We start from the raw sequence: 18,055 nt of genomic DNA on the forward strand, positions 1-18,055 counted from the left end.
GTGCTATGTTTAGTAACTTATTAACTTTATTTATATGCTGTAACTGTAATTATTTTTGTGCACAACCCGCAGGCATTGCCACTTTCATTTCACTGCACATCGAGTATGTGTATGTGACAAATAAATTTGACTTGACTTGACTTGATTATGTACAGGGAAAAAAAAGACATGATTTTGCAGTGACAAGTGAACTATTCCATAGTATTTCACATCAAGATCAGACAATGTATTTAAATTTGTTTTCTTCATGACAGATAAACAAATTCTGAAAACTCAGATTTCAGTTATTCAGTTATTCTCATATATATTGAGGATATGCTAATTTTCTGTATATCTTTGCAAAAAATAATCTTTTGAGATAGAATGCCAATATTATTTTTACCAAGAGTTTGTTACACATATTATATCTGCTAATAATACTTATGTAATTTAACACTAATTAGATTTAACACAAGCTTAACATGCAAATTTGTTTGCATATTTTGCTACAGCAAGATAGCGTAAAGCCATTTTTGGATACTTCATATTTGATACATTTGAATTGCAAATCATACAAGCAAATTAGAAATTCTATGGCAAGCGGGACTCCAGATTTCTCATGGAAATGCTGAGAAATTGAATTTTGTACTTCCTTGATACATTAAATTGTTTTGAATGTGGCGTAAACCAAGTCTGGGTCATCTCAGATATTGGATTATCCTCTCGTTAATAAATTATTATTGTGGTTACTTCTTCAAGAAGTGGTGGATCACAATCTGTTTTATTTTTGTAGAAAACAGCTGCTTGCAGAGCTTGTACCTACCTAAAGTGCCATTTGTATGCTATTTGCTGGGAAATGGTTCAGCTATCTTAAAGTGCACTCTCCGTGTTACCACACAGGTTGCAGTGGTGATAAGGAGAGATGGGGGGATGGGGAGAATGGGAGAACAAAGATGCGGACAGAGTAGAAATGCTGTGTTTGCCGACAATGGCGAAAAGAACAGCAAATAGAAAAACAATTGTGTGGGAATCGGTGCTTATAAATAATGAATTCCTGCCCAGTGACATTTTTCATTTATTATTGTTCCTAGCTGAATTTGTTTCTTAATCTACTGTTACTGAAAAATGATGGTTGTAATTCATAATATTTTGACCCACTTTCAGTTTGATAGGAAGTAAGGAGTTGCCATGCCGATTGATGCGATTGTACGATCCTGGGAAATGTGCCAGAGGGAATTGCAAGTGTATTCCCAATAGCTGGGGTTTCAATAGAAAATGGTTGCAGACGCTTTAAAACATGCTCAAAATAATTTTTAATGTATGATTTGTGCATGTAAACAGGTATGGATCAATACAGTTTATCGTCAAAAGAAACAGATGACAACAACAGGACCAATCAGCTTGCTGAGAGTTTGCTTGTTGGACGTTTTGTTAAAAATGAAAGAACTAAATTGAGATATTATCCTTCTCATCTCTAAATTCCCTAAAGCACACAGTCAATTAGCAAACCTTTGGAATATAATAATAGTGATTATGACACTAAGTATATCAGCGAGTTTACACTAGACAATGTAATCAACATTTAGTTACTCTGTTTCATGTGCAAGAAGGAACTGCAGAAGAAGAACCTCCCTTCAATTGAAGAAGGGTCTCGACCTGAAACGTCACCCATTCCTACTCTCCAGGGATGCTGTCTGTCCTGCTGAGTTACTCCAACATTTTGTGTCTATCTACTCTGTTTCAGTGGTATTGTCTGAGGAATAAAAGTTGTCCAGGATATGAGGAAAATGTCCGTGTTTTAAACCTGTCTAAGTAGAAATAGAGTTTGGCTGGCCAAATGAGCTAGGTAGGAGCCAACAATGTGTTTTGTTCAGGTTGGGTCAGTTGAACATTCTACTGAATCATTTAGGTTTGGTTTGGGTTGAGCCAGGCCTTGCCATGCTATCCGTGAGGATGATTTGCTTCTTATAACATATATCCTCTTAATTATTTGGGCGTTTGTCTTCAACCAGGTCAATAACATGATAAATGGTCAGCTTGGATGTGGAAAATATATTGATCCCTTTGCCCAGGTTAATTTTGGGTTGGCGATGTTAGGATCTAGGTTTAATTTTATACCTGAGCAGATCTTTAAATTGGACTCTAATTTAAATATTTTACATAGAAGGGAATATCTCAGACAATGCAGTATTTCCTCAACTGAGGTATCTGTCCTAATGATGTACTTCAGTGTAGAATGGGGTTAGAACCTATACCTTCTGACCAAGAGGTAAATTTCACCACTGAATGAAATTCACAGAATGACCCTGCGTAAATGTTTGCAATTGTAAACACAGCCTTTTAAATGAGCGTGTGGTGTATGTAGTCAGCATCTTCAGGGCAATATTACAATGCTTTGAGGCAATCTGCTGAATGCCTCTTTAGACTTACCGATTACTTCCAGATTTTTTCAGCTGAATTTATTGTAGGGATTTCATAAATGTATTTACCTGAGGGAATGCATGTTGCAAATCTTAAAATAAAACTGCAGTACTTATGCCTTGCCGATTGATCAGTTTAGAGTGGCATTTTTAGTTAATTTTCAGTTATTTTCTACTAATCCGGCATAATGCAGTTTACATGTAGAACACAAAAAAGAAATTGAATTACAATTAAAATTTTAAAAAAGATCAGCTTGTAATAATATTGTAGCTAAGTTTGTCATCATTATCTGTCTTTGACATCACTTATGCTGTAGTTATTCAAAATAAATATTCAAGGATGAAATATAAACTTACTCCCATGGCTCTTTATATTATAAGCAGGATAGACATATCTGATGAGATCAGTTCCATAAACCAGGTTTAGTGGCAGCAATAGCAGAAATGTGCTAATTTCTTTTGAAACCATGTTGCATCTGTAATGTAAAAAAAATAGTAATACAATGAAACATTTTAAAAAAACAGTAAAATGTTCACTAACATTAGTTGATGCAATGGAGATATTTCCCTCCAGTTTTCACATTTGCAAAATGACTTTGATAAAACAGTCATCAATTTCACAATTCTACTGGCAATGGTTCTCACATCAATGGGAAGGAAAAAAATACATCAAGATCCATGAATACATGATCCAAAATACATGATCTAAATCTTGATTAAGACCCTGCAAAAAAAGTTTTATTTTGTGCCAATTATGTGGTTCTCTTTGAAATAAACATTATTTGTGATTGTATTTGAAAACTGTTAAGTACCAGGCCCAGTTTTAGATTGATAAATACATCTCTTGAGGCTCCTGAACACAACGCACGGGTATCTTACCTGGTGAGATGCAGGAGGAGCCAGGCCTGGAAGCACCCCATAGAGCCGGAAGTCTCCAAGTGGCGCAACTAGTCCCTCAGAACAGACCTCTGGAGAAGGTTCGGGTCAAATGGCCAGTCTGGCATCAGTTCGACGAGGACGCCGACCAAATAAGAAGAGCTGGTCATAGACTGCCATAAGCAGGGCTGGAAGGCAAGGTGTATGCCCATCGAGGTTGGCTGTAGAAGTTTTGCAGGGCAATCGCTCTACAAGGCCTTGAGTACACTAGGCATCACCGGAATGGACAGGAGAAGAGCCATCAAGAACACCACAGAGGCAGTGGAGAAAGCCTCGAGATAGCTCTGGATCAGGAGAGGAGGTCCATGGGGAGGAGCAAATGCCACCTGAACGCAAGTCGTGGTCTGAACGCAAGTCATAGTCACAACCACGGTCTGATGTTGAAAGGCCCGAAACACCCAATGACCCCAGGTTACATCACTGATGATGTGTTTACAATCCAACAATTCCAGAACATTTCCTGCTAAGCAGGTAAAAGCAAAATGTTGGCAATCGAGAGTTTGGCAATAGGATTCTGACAATAGACAATAGACAATAGACAATAGGTGCAGGAGTAGGCCATTCAGCCCTTCGAGCCAGCACCGCCATTCAATGCGATCATGGCTGATCACTATCAATCAGTACCCCGTTCCTGCCTTCTCCCCATACCCCCTCACTCCGCTATCCTTATCAGTTTAAGAGTGATTAAAGGACAAATACTGTAATAATGCAATTTGTGAGCTGGATCCTTGTTTTCAGTATTCATCTGTATGTTAACAAATCTCAGCAAAATTCTAAATAAAACATACCAGTATCTGTGGTCTTCGTGACCTTGCTTCTGTAATGGTTTCCCAACAGAGTGAACTGGTTGAAGAATAAGTTTGGTATACTGTAAAGTGATGAAACCTGTTGTATTTATATAGAGGTGGTTCAATAGATAATTCTATGGCTCCTCCTTTTAAAATGGAAGCATTAATTATGCAGTCTGTACTTTTTTAAATATCAAAATGTGACATGAAATTAGGGTGTTTTTCGTGATCAACGTTGCCTTGCATCCTTTGGGAGTGGCCTTTGGCAATTACAAGTGTTTTAATGACAATGTAGAAATGCATTTGCTGATGACCTTGCTAAAGTCTTGACAAGTTTAAAGAAATTGAATTTTTTTTTGCTAATTATGTCAATTGTTTTCATCAGTACGAAAATATACACACATAAATTTAAAAGTTGCAGTTAAATGTTTCCATCGGTTTTCTTTGGATTATATTTTGATTTATTACTAATATCAACTATCCATCAGGTTGACCCATTTAATTCCTTTATGAGTAGTTTAAACATGCACTGGCATCAACAACTCAATGGTTTCTGCTTCCATTGTTTGGGACTTGAATTTAGTGAAACAAAATTTCAATAATGGAATGCAATACACCGTTGCTATCATCTTTAATTTCTAATTGGGAATAAATTTCAAAACTACATATATTGTTTGAGGGTGTCAGAATTTAGTTTTAGAGTAGAATGGTAATGATTAATTCTGCATGGAGAAAGGAGCAATTGTACTTGAAAGTAAAACAGTTTGGAATTAGTACCACATGGTAAATTACTGGAGCGAGAATTCTGAAATCACCCTTAAATGGAACAAAGTGTTAATTAATATAGATATTTAAATTATGATCAAGGTTAACCAATTTATGTAAATTGTGAATGATTGCAAATTTCTCAGATGCAGAAATGGATTTACTTCTAAACTGGCCAAACTTTATTTGGTTACTGTACTTTGGATTTACAGATAGGAATCAATTGCAGAAATTTTGGAGTAAGTTTGAACATGCTAAAACCTATGATACAATTTATATTACCGAAAGGTTTCCTTCATTTGAAAAACCACAGAAGTGGGGAATATTATGAATTAATATTCCTGCAGCATGCTTCATGTTTTGAATGTCTTTATGTAATCTAGTTGTTGAGGTGCAATTTGAAAATTAACATCCAGAACATTTTGTGGTATATACTGAAGATCCCTTCTCGTGCATGAAAATGTGCTTCTGGAATGTAAATGTATATAATTGCTCCTTTTTCAAATAGCCTTCTTTCAAAAAGTATTTTTTTCATTTGTCCCATAGGCTACCTTACAAAAACATCACATGCTATTAGCAAGTATCTGCTTCAATTCTGTGCTGGTATGAGTTACTATATACAACTCATTGCAGCTTGTTTTTGCCTTCTGAACAAATTAAAGACAAGTATATATAAATGTTGAGAACTAAATGACAGATGAGCTGGTACTATTATGCACAAAGTACAGTCTTTATAAATATGCTTTATCCTATTTAGAGCTTAATTTCTACAGCCTCATGTTTTGGTTTGTGATCTTAAGTTGAAAATTAATGTAAAAACAAATCCAGTTTAATGTCGTGCTTTCAAAAATTTGCTCCCTAATTGCCATTTCATTTGTAGTCTTCTTGTTGTCTCATAATTTAAACTATGCTTGGGTGGTTTGAGATCAAGAAGTAGGTGGCGTTATGGCTCGAAGAGCATTAAGGTGGATGAATCCCCAGGGCCTGATGGGATCAGTCTCAGGTTATTGATAGAGGCAAGAAAGAAGATTGCAGGGACTTTGAAACAGATCTTTGTTTCTTCCCTAGCCACAGGCAAAGTCCCAGAAGACTAAAGAGTGCCCATGCAGAAAAAAGAACTGGTTAATACACTAAAGGATTCAAAATGCTGGAGTAACTGAGCAGATCATCTCTGGAGAACATGGATAGGTAATTAGAGGTGGTACAGTGGCAAAGCAGTAGATTTGCTGCCTTACAGCACCAGAGATCTGGGTTCGGTCCTGATTATGGGTGCTGTCTGTACAGAGTTTCTACATTCTCCCAGTGACTGTGTGGGTTTTCTCCTGTTGCTCCGGTTTCCTCCCAACACTCCAAAGACATACAGATTTGTAGGTAAAGTGTCCCTGGTGTGGAGGATCGTGTTAGTGTACGAGGTGATTGCTGGTTGGAGGCTTTAGACTCTATGTCTAAAGTCTAAAACGTGATGTCAGTCACAACCTTCAGTCTGTAGAAGGGCCTTGACCCGAAACGTCACCCATCCATGTTCTGCAGAGATGCTGCCTGACCTTGCTGCAGAGTAACAAATGTTGTTCCTTTAAAAAAATAAGGGAAGTAGAGATAATTTAGAAAATTATAGGTTAATGAGCCTCACATGAGTGGTTGGGAAGCTCTTGGAGAGGATTCTTTGGGTTAGGATTTACTCACATTTGGAAGAGTGGGCTAATTAGAGACAGTCCGTGGCTTTGGCCTTGGCCTTGGCAGGTCATGTCCAATGATTGACTTTATTTGAGGATGTTACAGGTACTCAATGGTTGCCATGGTCTTGGTTGGCGGTTGTGGGCTCGGTGAGCCGACGGGTCATATCATATATCATATCATATCATATCATATCATATACAGCCGGAAACAGGCCTTTTCGGCCCTCCAAGTCCATGCCGCCCAGCGATCCCCGTACATTAACACTATCCTATACCCACTAGGGACAATTTTTACATTTACCCAGCCAATTAACCTACATACCTGTACGTCTTTGGAGTGTGGGAGGAAACCGAAGATCTCGGAGAAAACCCACGCAGGTCACGGGGAGAACGTACAAACTCCTTACAGTGCAGCACCCGTAGTCAGGATCGAACCTGAGTCTCCGGCGCTGCATTCGCTGTAAAGCAGCAACTCTACCGCAGCGCTACCGTGCTCTCGAAACTAAACTAAACTAAAGCTGATGAAGGTATGGTGGAGGATGTTGTCTACATGAATTTAGTACGGCATTTATCATGGTAGGCTGATCCAGAAGATTAAGATACTTGAAATTCATGATGACTTGGTCTTTTGGATTCAGAACTGGCTGATTCTTTGAAGACAAAGAGTTATAGTGGAAGGGTGTGATCTGTGACCAGCGGCGTATGCAGGGATCTGTGCTGGGATCTCGGTTGTTTCTGATATATATATGAATGTCTTGGACGTAAATGTGGATGTAAAAGTAAATGTTGATTAGCAAGTTTGCAGATGACACCAAAATTAGTCGAGTTGTGGACAGCGAGGAAGGTATACAGCAGGATATAGATCAATTACAGAAATAAGCAGAGAAATGGCAGACAGGACTTTAATTCAAACAAGTGTGAGGTGTTGTACTTTGCGAGGTTGAATGTAAAGGGAAAGTATACATTTTATGGCAAGATCCTTAACAGGATTAATGCATTGATTGCAGGGTCCATAACTATAACTCCCTGAAAGTGGCAACACAAGTAAATAGAGTGGTAAATAAGTACACTTGCCTTGGGCCAATGAGTATTAGAGTTATAAAGTCATGTTCCATTTTTGCAGATTTTGGTTTGACCGCTTTTGGAATATTATGTGCAATTCTTGTTGCACCAATACAGGAAGAACGTGGAGGCTTTGGAGAAGGTGGAGAAGAGGTTTACCAGAATGCTGTCTGCATTGGGGAGTATTAGCCAGAAGCAGAGATTGAATACATTTGGATTGTTGTCTCTGGAGCATTGGAGGTTGAGGGGAGACCTGATAGAGGTATATAAAATTATAAGAAACATAGATATGGTATACAGTCAGAAACTTTTTCCCAGGGTAGAAATATCAAATACAGTGGCAATGTTTAAAGATGTGTGGGACAACTTTTTTTTACAAAGACTGTGGTACAATGTCTGGAACAAATTGTCAGGGTGGTGGTGAGGACAGATATGATAGTACAGACCTTCTAACTCTTCCGGATTTGGTGGAAAGCTTCCGGTTTCTTATTTCATTTCCGCCATTCTGATTTCGCCTCACATATCCACAAAACACACGCCTCGTCGCTCGTCCTGCCCTGCCGCTTGCCCGGCGTTGCCCTCGCTGCTCAACCGGACTTGTTTGAGGCCCGTTGATGTTGAGAGGGGATGGGGTGGGTGAATGGGGGGGGGGAGGTTGGCATGGGGGGGGCAGAGGAGGGGAGGGGAGTGGGGGTCGGGGGGAGGGGAATGGGGGAGAGGGTACTGGGGGTGGGGAGTGGGGATGGGTGGGGAGTGGGGGGGAGTGGAGGTGGGGGGAAAGGGGGGGGCAGTGGGGGGGACATGGACCATTGTGATTTGCTGTTGAAGACTACTGGAGCAAGTATGCCTTCAATGAAATTAGGTATGTGCAGTTTTAAATGAAACTCTTTCTTCATAACTTAGTCATACATTTTATGACCATTGTTCTTTTATTCAATACCAAGAGAATTGGGATGTGTAAGGAAAAAGCAAAATAGAAAAAACAAAACAAAACAATTTTTTCTTTGTGTTGTAAAAAGTATTTCTGTTCAATAACCTTTCTATAAATAGTAAAATATACTCATGAATGAAGCACAACACGTATGTGCATTTGGCGTGCATACCTTTGTTTTGCTGAAAAGTTGAATTATGCACCAAATTATGAATTTTGATGTAAAATTCTGAATTTTGGACATCAAAATTATGGATTTGTAAAATCAAATGTTGGGAGGTGTGGATAGTAGCATTTCAGAGGCTTTTAGATGGGCACATCAATATGCAGGCAATGGAGGGTAATGGAACACGCGTATCCAGAGGAGATTAGTTTTACTTGGCATCATGTTCACTATGGACATCTTGGGCTGATGGTCTATTCCTGTGCTGTACAGTTCTATGTTCTATGATAAAATTGCAAATAATTGAAGATCATAAATACCTAGGATAGGAATAGAGTGGCTCAGACATCAGGATTTTTTCTTTACATTTGCTTTTAGTAAAAGTAATACAGCTTTTTTGCATGAAATGATTGGAGCAAGAAAAGTAAGGTCTGGCCTGGAGCAGAATCTTATAAGTGCTTACCCTCCGAGAGACTGCTGGGCTATCTTAGCACGTGAATGCTTGGTTGTTGAATTCTAGCAGTGGGGTACAGCAATTGAACTTCAAACAGTAATTTTGTTTCCACAGGAGTCGTAAAACCTACTTACACTTGCATTGAGAAATACTGACAGTTCCATGCTGATTTGCTCTTACACTCCAGCGAAATGGAGACCAATATTTTTTTTAACTCTGCAGCTATAATGATACAAACAACATTGCTCTACCAGGTATTAATTGTTCTTTATTTGACCACGGTATAAGGTGGATACTAATTAATGATGCCCAATTTTAAAATAAAAGTGTACATTATGTATTCAAATTGTTTTCAATGAACTAGATAATTTTGTTGTTAATTGTTGATGCAAAGGCCATAGCCTAAAATTGTGAAAAGAAATTTAATTAAAAAAACATATATGATGAATATTTAGATGCATAACTGTACCGTCAAAATACTCAGATACCTTAATAACAATGGCTTGAGAATTCAAATTCAGCCTTGCTACTTCTGAAGCATTTTGACCATGATTTTATTGAGAAAATTATAAAGCCTTTCAAAAAATCAGATTCTTACAACAAAGTATTTTCAGTCAAAGTAAGCAACAATAGGCAGTTACAAGATTGATGAGATGGTTTTGATATTACTCCAGGGATGATAACTAATAACCTATTCAAAATTCCAATTTAACAGCCTGTTAAATGATGTTTGGATTGCGCTTACTTTTTGGATCTAATCTAAGTATAATAATGAACAAGACAAAAGCAAAAGGCAATTGTTCATGTTAAGGAGATGTTGCCACATTAATCAGGCTGTTAGGCATATTTCGGCCAAGTTAGAAGTCTCCAAAGAATAGTACGGCTGTTACTTAAGTTACCACTGTTCATTATTGCATTGATTCAGCTAAGTCAGTATTCACATCTGTGAAGTAAAATCCAATCCATGAGCAGTAGGGGGCACCGCACAATGGCTGCCTCGTCTACAGTCTGTCTGTCCTTTTCGAACTCTTTTTGTTATTTTTGGTAAGTTTTAAAAGTTTGTGTTAAAGTTCTCTGGTTTGTTTTATGTGGGGGGTGGGGGAGGGGGTCGGGGGAAACTTTTTCTCTATCTCTTACCTTGCCGGAGTTACGATTGTTTTCCAAATCGTATCTCCGGTCTCTCTGCGGCCCAACATTGTGGAACTGGAGGCCTTGCCTGGGACTGACTTTGAGCCCCTGCGTGGCCGTGGACTTACCATCTGAGCGTGCGATTCCTTGCCTGGGATCGACGCTCCAACTTGGCCTGCAGACTTTAACATCAAGGAGCTCGCAGTCTCCGGTTGAGACCGGTCGGGAGCTCCAAAAGCTGCACGAGGTTCGACAAGCCCCGACCTGGGGTAGATCGCCAGCGTGAGGGAGCTGAGATCTTCCCCCCCCCAATGTAGGAGCTTGATCGCCCCGATGAGGAAGGCCCCCCCGCTGGCTACAGGAGTCAAGATCGTCCCATCAATGGAAGGTTAGAGGCCCCTGACTGCTGGAGGACAAAGAAGGGACAGATTGAACTTTTTTCGCCTTCCATCTTAGTGAGGAATGTGGAAGAGTCACTGTGTTGGATGTCTGAGGATGTAACTAGGAAAATTGACAGGGGAGAGCCAGTGGATGTGGTGTACCTCGACTTTCAGAAAGCCTTCGACAAGGTCCCACATAGGAGATTAGTGGGCAAAATTAGAGCACATGGTATTGGGGTTAGGGTACTGACATGGATAGAAAATTGGTTGACAGACAGAAAGCAAAGAGTGGGGATAAATGGATCCCTTTCAGAATGGCAGGCAGTGCCTAGTAGGGTACTGCAAGGCTCGGTGCTGGGACCGCAGCTATTTACAATATACTTTAATGACTTGGATGAAGGGATTAAAAGTACCATTAGCAAATTTGCAGATGATACAAAGCTGGGTGGTAGTGTGAACTGTGAGGAAGATGCTATGAGGTTGCAGGGTGACTTGGACAGGTCGTGTTAGTGGGCGGATGCATGGCAGATGCAGTTTAATGTGGATAAGTGTGAGGTTATCCACTTTGGTGGTAAGAATAGGAAGGCAGATTATTATCTGAATGGTGTCAAGTTAGGAAAAAGGGACGTAGATTTGGGTGTCCTAGTGCATCAGTCACTGAAAGGAAGCATGCAGGTACAGCAGGCAGTGAAGAAAGCCAATGGAATGTTGGCCTTCATAACAAGAGGAATTGAGTATAGGAGCAAAGAGGTCCTTCTGCAGTTGTACAGGGCCCTAGTGAGACCGCACCTGGAGTACTGTGTGCAGTTTTGGTCTCCAAATTTGAGGAAGGATATTCTTGCTATTGAGGGCGTGCAGGAATTACTAGGTTAATTCCCAAAATGGCAGGACTGTCGTATGTTGAAAGACTGGAGCGACTAGGCTTCTATACACTGGAATTTAGAAGGATGAGAGGGGATCTTATCGAAACGTATAAGATTATTAAGGGGTTGGACACGTTAGAGGCAGGAAACATGTTCCCAATGTTGGGGGAGTCTAGAACCAGGGGCCACAGTTTAAGAATAAGGGGTAGGCCATTTAGAATGGAGATGAGGAAAAACTTTTTCAGTCAGAGAGTTGTAAATCTGTGGAATTCTCTATCTCAGAAGGCAGTGGAGGCCAGTTCTCTGAATGCATTCAAGAGAGAGCGAGATAGAGCTCTTAAGGATAGCGGAGTCATGGGGTATGGGGAGAAGGCAGGAACGGGGTACTGATTGAGAATGATCAGCCATGATCGCATTGAATGGTGGTGCTGGCTCGAAGGGCCGAATGGCCTACTCCTGCACCTATTGTCTATGTCTATATGGCAAATGAAGTTCCTTGTATGTTGCAAAACATACTAGGCTAATAAAATATTATTGTGATTGTGATTGTTAGATAGGTTTATCAGAATCCATTATTTGTTTATTTAATTTGGTATACAAATTCATATAAATGTAATACTTCTGGTCATTTAAAAATTGTAATTGTACCACAATAATAGTATAGACACTAAATGCTGGAGTTATCAGCAGGACTGGCAGCATCTCTGAAGAGAAGGAATGGGTGACGATACGGGTCGAGACCCTTCTTCAGACCGAAGTTTTTGGTTTAAGCCTGCATCTGCAGTTCCTTCCTACAATAATAGTATCACAGGAACACCAGCTGGTAGAAAAAAACATATTTTAATCCCTGTTCTTTAAGTTATTGTGTTGAATAAGTTTAATTTTTAAATTTTCAGTGTCGTTTGTTTGTGCGGCCAATCTCCACCAGCCTTAAATATATTTTCCTGAATTTCAAATGGGTGTTCTTCATAGCCTTATAACCTGACCTCCAGTCTGAGAAGCAACCTTCCACCATCACCCTCTGCTTCCTTACATGGAGCCAATTTGCTATCCATTCAGCTATCTCTCCTTGGATCCCATGCGATCTAACCTTCCAGAGCAGCCTATCGTGCAGAACCTTGTCGAATGTCTTACTGAAGTTCATGTACACAGCATCTACAGCTCTGCCCTCATCAACCTTTTTGGTCACGTCTTCAAAAAAATCAATCAGATTTGTGAGACACGTCCTCCCACGTACAAAACCATGCTGACTATCCCTAATCAGCCCTTGCCCATCCAAATGCCTGTATAACCTATCCCTTAGAATACTCTCCAGTAACGTACCAACCACAGATGTTAAGCTCACCGGCCTATATTTCCCAGCATTTTCCCTGCATCCCTTCTTGAAAAGAGGCACAACATTTACCACCCTCCAGTCTTCCGGCACCTCTCCTGTATTTAAGGACGACTCCTAAATTTTAACCAGAGCTCCCACAATTTCCTCTCTAGTTTCCCGCAATGTCCTCGAATATATCTGATCAGGCCCTGGAAATTTGTTTACCTTCAAACACAACAGTACCTTCAGTACTTCTTCCAGAAGGCATACCCAGGTGCTCCCTGTAGAAGGGTCCCTGAGGAATGGTCTCGACCTGAAACGTCACCCATTCCTTCTCTCCCGAGATGCTGCCTGACCTGCTGAGTTACTCCAGCATTTTGTGAATGCTCCCTGTAGAGGTTGGTTGTAGAGGGTTTGTAGCCATGTCAACAACCAGACTCCTGAAGGGAATGGGAGTTTGAAGTCAGGCCTTCCGGCAAGCCGTCAGGTCGCTGTCAGAGGCTGCCGAGCGAAGCAGCAACTGGCTGTGGCTGAAGAAGAAGGACTCCAACTGGGCTGCAAAATGACCAGCAAGAGGGGTAAAAACGGAGGGGAGCGCACCTGCGACGCCAGGTGTCGCTGTTGAGCCCTCTGGAGGTGTCGTGGGCCTATCAATGAAACACCAAAGAAAGAGGGTGCCCACCTGATGACCCCAATGAAGTCTTTACCCCTACCCCCACTCAAGATATTAAGAAGGTGCCGATTATAGTAGGGATTGTAATATCAAATCCTATAAGCTCAACTGACGGTAACCCTGACTGCTCTCAAGACACTTCCAGTGACTGCTCCAATTTCCTCCGTCCTACTGTTTCTCCTCGGTAAATACAGAGGAGAAATACTCATTTAGTACCTTGCTCATCTCTTGTGGCTCCACACAAAGGTGACCGCTTTGATTCCTGAGAGGTCCCATTCTCTCTCATGTTACCCGTTTTCCCCTTATGTATTTATAAAATCTTTTGGGATTATCCTTAATGCTACCCGCCAGAGCTATCTCCTGGCCCCTTTTTTCCCCTTCTGATTTCCTTTTTTAGTTCCCGAAACTCCTCCAGGGATGCACTTGATCCCAGCTGCCTATACCTGTCCCAGAGTTAACATGTTTGTAAATTAATGCGTCTAATACATATCCTAGTGGAGAAAGAACATGCATTGCTGGATACTGGTCACAGCTCGATTCAAGTGAAGCTCATCCAGATAGAACATTGCTGTCTTTTGCCAATGTCTTGCTGGTGTCTTCTAAATCAAAACTATTTTCTCTCACACCGTTCTTTGAATCACTCATTTCAACTCACTAACCTGGTTGACTTTTTGCTCAGGCATGCATATCGGTTAGGCACCAGATAGGCAATTCTGCCTTTGGTATTCATGCTCGCGGCTGCAGTAAACTGTATTTATATATTTTCCTACCACCACATTTCTTTTGAATCCCCTATCCCGAATAATACTCTACTTCACATCATTAGAAACAGTTGGTATCTTGCACCTCTTGAACAAGGTCAACGATTGAGGTTCTTTCATTACTACACCTTTGCCTAAGTGGTAGAGTCATAGAGTCATACAGTGTGGAAACTAGTCCTTCGGCCCATCTTGCCCACGCCGACCAACGTGTCCCATCTACACTGGTCCCACCTGCCTGTGTTTGGCCCATATCCTTCTCCGGTTCCCATAAAATCTATCCTCTCTCACCTTAAACCTATGTCCTCTGGTTCTCGATTCCCCTACTCTGGGCAAGCGACTCTATTGGTTTAGCTGATCTATTCCTGCCATTATTTTGTATGTCTATAAGATCACCCCTCATCCTCCTGCGTTTCAAGGAATAGAATCCGAGCCTGTTCAACTTCTCCCTATAGCTCAGGCCCTCGAGTACTGGCAACATCCTCGTCAATCTTTTCTGCACCTATTCCTGCTTGACAACATCTTTCCTATAACGTGGTGCCCAAAATGGAACATATTACTCTAAATGTGGCCTTACCAACGTCTTAAATAACCACAACATGATCTCCCAACTTCTATACCCAATACTCTGACTGATGAAGGCCGCCCTATCTACCTTTTCCTTTCAAGGAACTATGTACCTGCATTCCTAGATCCTTCTGCTATATAAAACTCCCCAGAGCCTTTCCATTCAATGTGTAAGTCCTGCCCATTTTAGACTTCACCTCATATCTCACCTCAATGCAACACCTCACATTTCTCTGTATTAAATTCTATCAAGCATTTCTCAGCCCACCTGCCCAACCATTCAAGATCTTTCTGCAATTTTTGACAACCATCTTTGTTATCTACAATACCGGCCAGTTTTATGTTATCTGCAAACTTGCTTATCATGTACATTCTCATCCAAATCATTGACATAGTTGACAAACAGCAATGGACGCAGCATCTAACCTAATGGTACATGAGGTATACCACTAGTCAAAGGCCTCCAGTCTGAAAGGCAACCTTCCAATAGACAATAGACAATAGACAATAGGTGCAGGAGTAGGCCATTCAGCCCTTCGAGCCAGCACCGCCATTCAATGCGATCATGGCTGATCACTCTCAATCAGTACCCCGTTCCTGCCTTCTCCCCATACCCCCTCACTCCGCTATCCTTAAGAGCTCTATCCAGCTCTCTCTTGAAAGCATCCAACGAACTGGCCTCCACTGCCTTCTGAGGCAGAGAATTCCACACCTTCACCACTCTCTGAATGAAAAAGTTCTTCCTCATCTCCGTTCTAAATGGCCTACCCCTTATTCTTAAACTGTGGCCCCTTGTTCTGGACTCCCCCAACATTGGGAACATGTTTCCTGCCTCTAATGTGTCTAATCCCCTAATTATCTTATATGTTTCAATAAGATCCCCCCTCATCCTTCTAAATTCCAGTGTATACAAGCCCAATCGCTCCAGCCTTTCAACATACGACAGTCCCGCCATTCCGGGAATTAACCTAGTGAACCTACGCTGCACGTCCTCCATAGCAAGAATATCCTTCCTCAAATTTGGAGACCAAAACTGCACACAGTACTCCAGGTGCGGTCTCACCAGGGCCCGGTACAACTGTAGAAGGACCTCTTTGCTCCTATACTCAACTCCTCTTGTTATGAAGGCCAACATTCCATTGGCTTTCTTCACTGCCTGCTGTACCTGCATGCTTCCTTTCATTGACTGATGCACTAGGACACCCAGATCTCGTTGAACTCCCCCTCCTCCTAACTTGACACCATTCAGATAATAATCTGCCTTTCTATTCTTACTTCCAAAGTGAATAACCTCACACTTATCTACATTAAACTGCATCTGCCATGTATCCGCCCACTCACACAACCTGTCCAAGTCACCCTGCAGCCTTACTGCATCTTCCTCACAATTCACACTACCCCCCAGCTGAGTATCATCTGCAAATTTGCTAATGGTACTTTTAATCCCTTCGTCTAAGTCATTAATGTATATCATAAATAGCTGGGGTCCCAGCACCGAACCTTGCGGTACCCCACTGGTCACTGCCTCCCATTCCGAAAGGGACCCATTTATCCCCACTCTTTGCTTTCTGTCCATTTGCTTTCCACCATCACCTTCCATGTAGCCAATTTTTTATCCAATCATCTATCGCTCCTTGGATCCCATGTGCTCAAACCTTCCAGAGCAGCCCACCTTGTCGAATGCCTTGCTGAAATCCATATATATGTCTACTGCTCTGCACTCATCAACCTTTTTGGTCACATCTTCAATCAGATTCATCAGACACGACCTCCCATGTACAAAACTATGCTGACCATCCCAAATCATCCGTTGTCCATCCAAATGCATGTATATCTTATCCCTCAGAATACTCTCTAGTAACTTTCTGACCACAGATATTAGGCTCACTAGCCTGTAGTTCCTAAGGCGGTTCCCTGTAGCCCCTCTTGAATAGAGGCACAACATTTCCAGTCTTCCGGCACCTCACCTGTATTTAATGATGACTCAAATTTGTTCTATCGTATTCATTTTAGTAACATTGCCTGGAGAAATTTTACACTATAAGAATTTTTTTCCCTCCTTTGCCTTCCCACGTTTCTTAATTGTTTACATGCTTTAACCTAAAATCCCACGGTAATTATTTGGACACACAACAAGCCACAGAGGTTCTGGTTGTGGAAATCTCCACCCAAAATTTCATTCTTGGACCACCACACCCTACATCTGTGATTGTGTTTGAAAACTCTATTTTTTAACTGTCTGAAGCACTTCCTGCTTTCAAATACTACTGAGGTTATTTTTTTGCTGTGGTCATTGTCACGTACAGCAAGAAAGCTATTTAGTTGCAAGTGTTGATTTTTTGAGCAGGTTTCACATTTTGCTTTCAGCAGTTTCATTAATATTTGTTTAATGAGAAAATGGGATGGGGCAGAAAGTCTGTTAAAGTGATGTAGACAATTAGTGTGATTGTTTTGCAACTTTTGTTTTATTTTAATGAGTGTAGCAAAGCTAACAAATGAATACACTATCTCAACTCCCTCTCTACCCCCTTTTTCAGTTCCTCAACACTTCCCCCATCAAAGTCCTTCCCATGCTTTCCCTCATTCTTCAATATGAAAAATGGCAACTAAACTTTGAACTGGAAACTGTCTTGGTTGTACTGGGGAATTCAGCATTTTGTTTTGTTTTGCAGTATATTTTTTATTTGTTCATCGTGTTATCAGATACAACTCGGACTGATTCCCCTTACCCCCCCCCCCCCCCCCCCCGCTTCCCAATCTTCCAATCTTTGCACATCCCCATTCCTGGACTTTCCACTCATCACTTTAATTTCATGTTTCATGTATCTTGTTGTGTTTTATGACTGTTGGCAGACCAATTTTCCTCCTGGGATGAATACATTTCAATAGTATCGATCATTCACAAATTTGTTGTGCTGTTTTAAGGAAAAATATTATTGTCCCGTTTCAGTACACAAGTAAACTATACACTCTTGACTCTTGAATCCTCATATGCCATCATTCAGCAGCATTTTTTCATCAATGTGCTGCACTGAGCTACAGGTTGGTTGATAGAGTGATTAAATGATTAGTGTCAGTAGGTCTAGGGCATGCTTTTGTGGGAAGTGGGGCAAGAGAGCAAGGCCTGAGAGGGAGGGCTGACCTGAAAATATTCCATCCCCATTCATCTCCCTCCCTTCACTCAACCTATTTCCTAC

The 18,055-nt window shown here is 41.0% G+C and overlaps 2 protein-coding genes across 2 annotated transcripts in view; one reads left to right on the forward strand and one right to left on the reverse strand.

Moving 5' to 3' along the window:
- Positions 1-14,263, reverse strand: part of LOC144593816 (uncharacterized) — a 73,388-nt gene extending 59,125 nt beyond the window's left edge. The window contains exons 1-2 of the mRNA XM_078399935.1: positions 14,193-14,263; positions 2,757-2,875 (exon numbers count right to left, since the gene is read on the reverse strand). Of these exons, the coding sequence (XP_078256061.1) occupies positions 2,757-2,875; positions 14,193-14,263 (190 nt within the window). The remainder of the gene's footprint in view (positions 1-2,756; positions 2,876-14,192) is intronic.
- Positions 1-18,055, forward strand: part of nt5dc1 (5'-nucleotidase domain containing 1) — a 434,656-nt gene that overhangs the window by 112,132 nt on the left and 304,469 nt on the right. The gene's annotated exons all lie outside the window — the stretch shown is intronic.

The sequence above is a fragment of the Rhinoraja longicauda genome, chromosome 5, assembly GCF_053455715.1.
Source record: "Rhinoraja longicauda isolate Sanriku21f chromosome 5, sRhiLon1.1, whole genome shotgun sequence".
Lineage (NCBI taxonomy): Eukaryota > Metazoa > Chordata > Chondrichthyes > Rajiformes > Arhynchobatidae > Rhinoraja > Rhinoraja longicauda.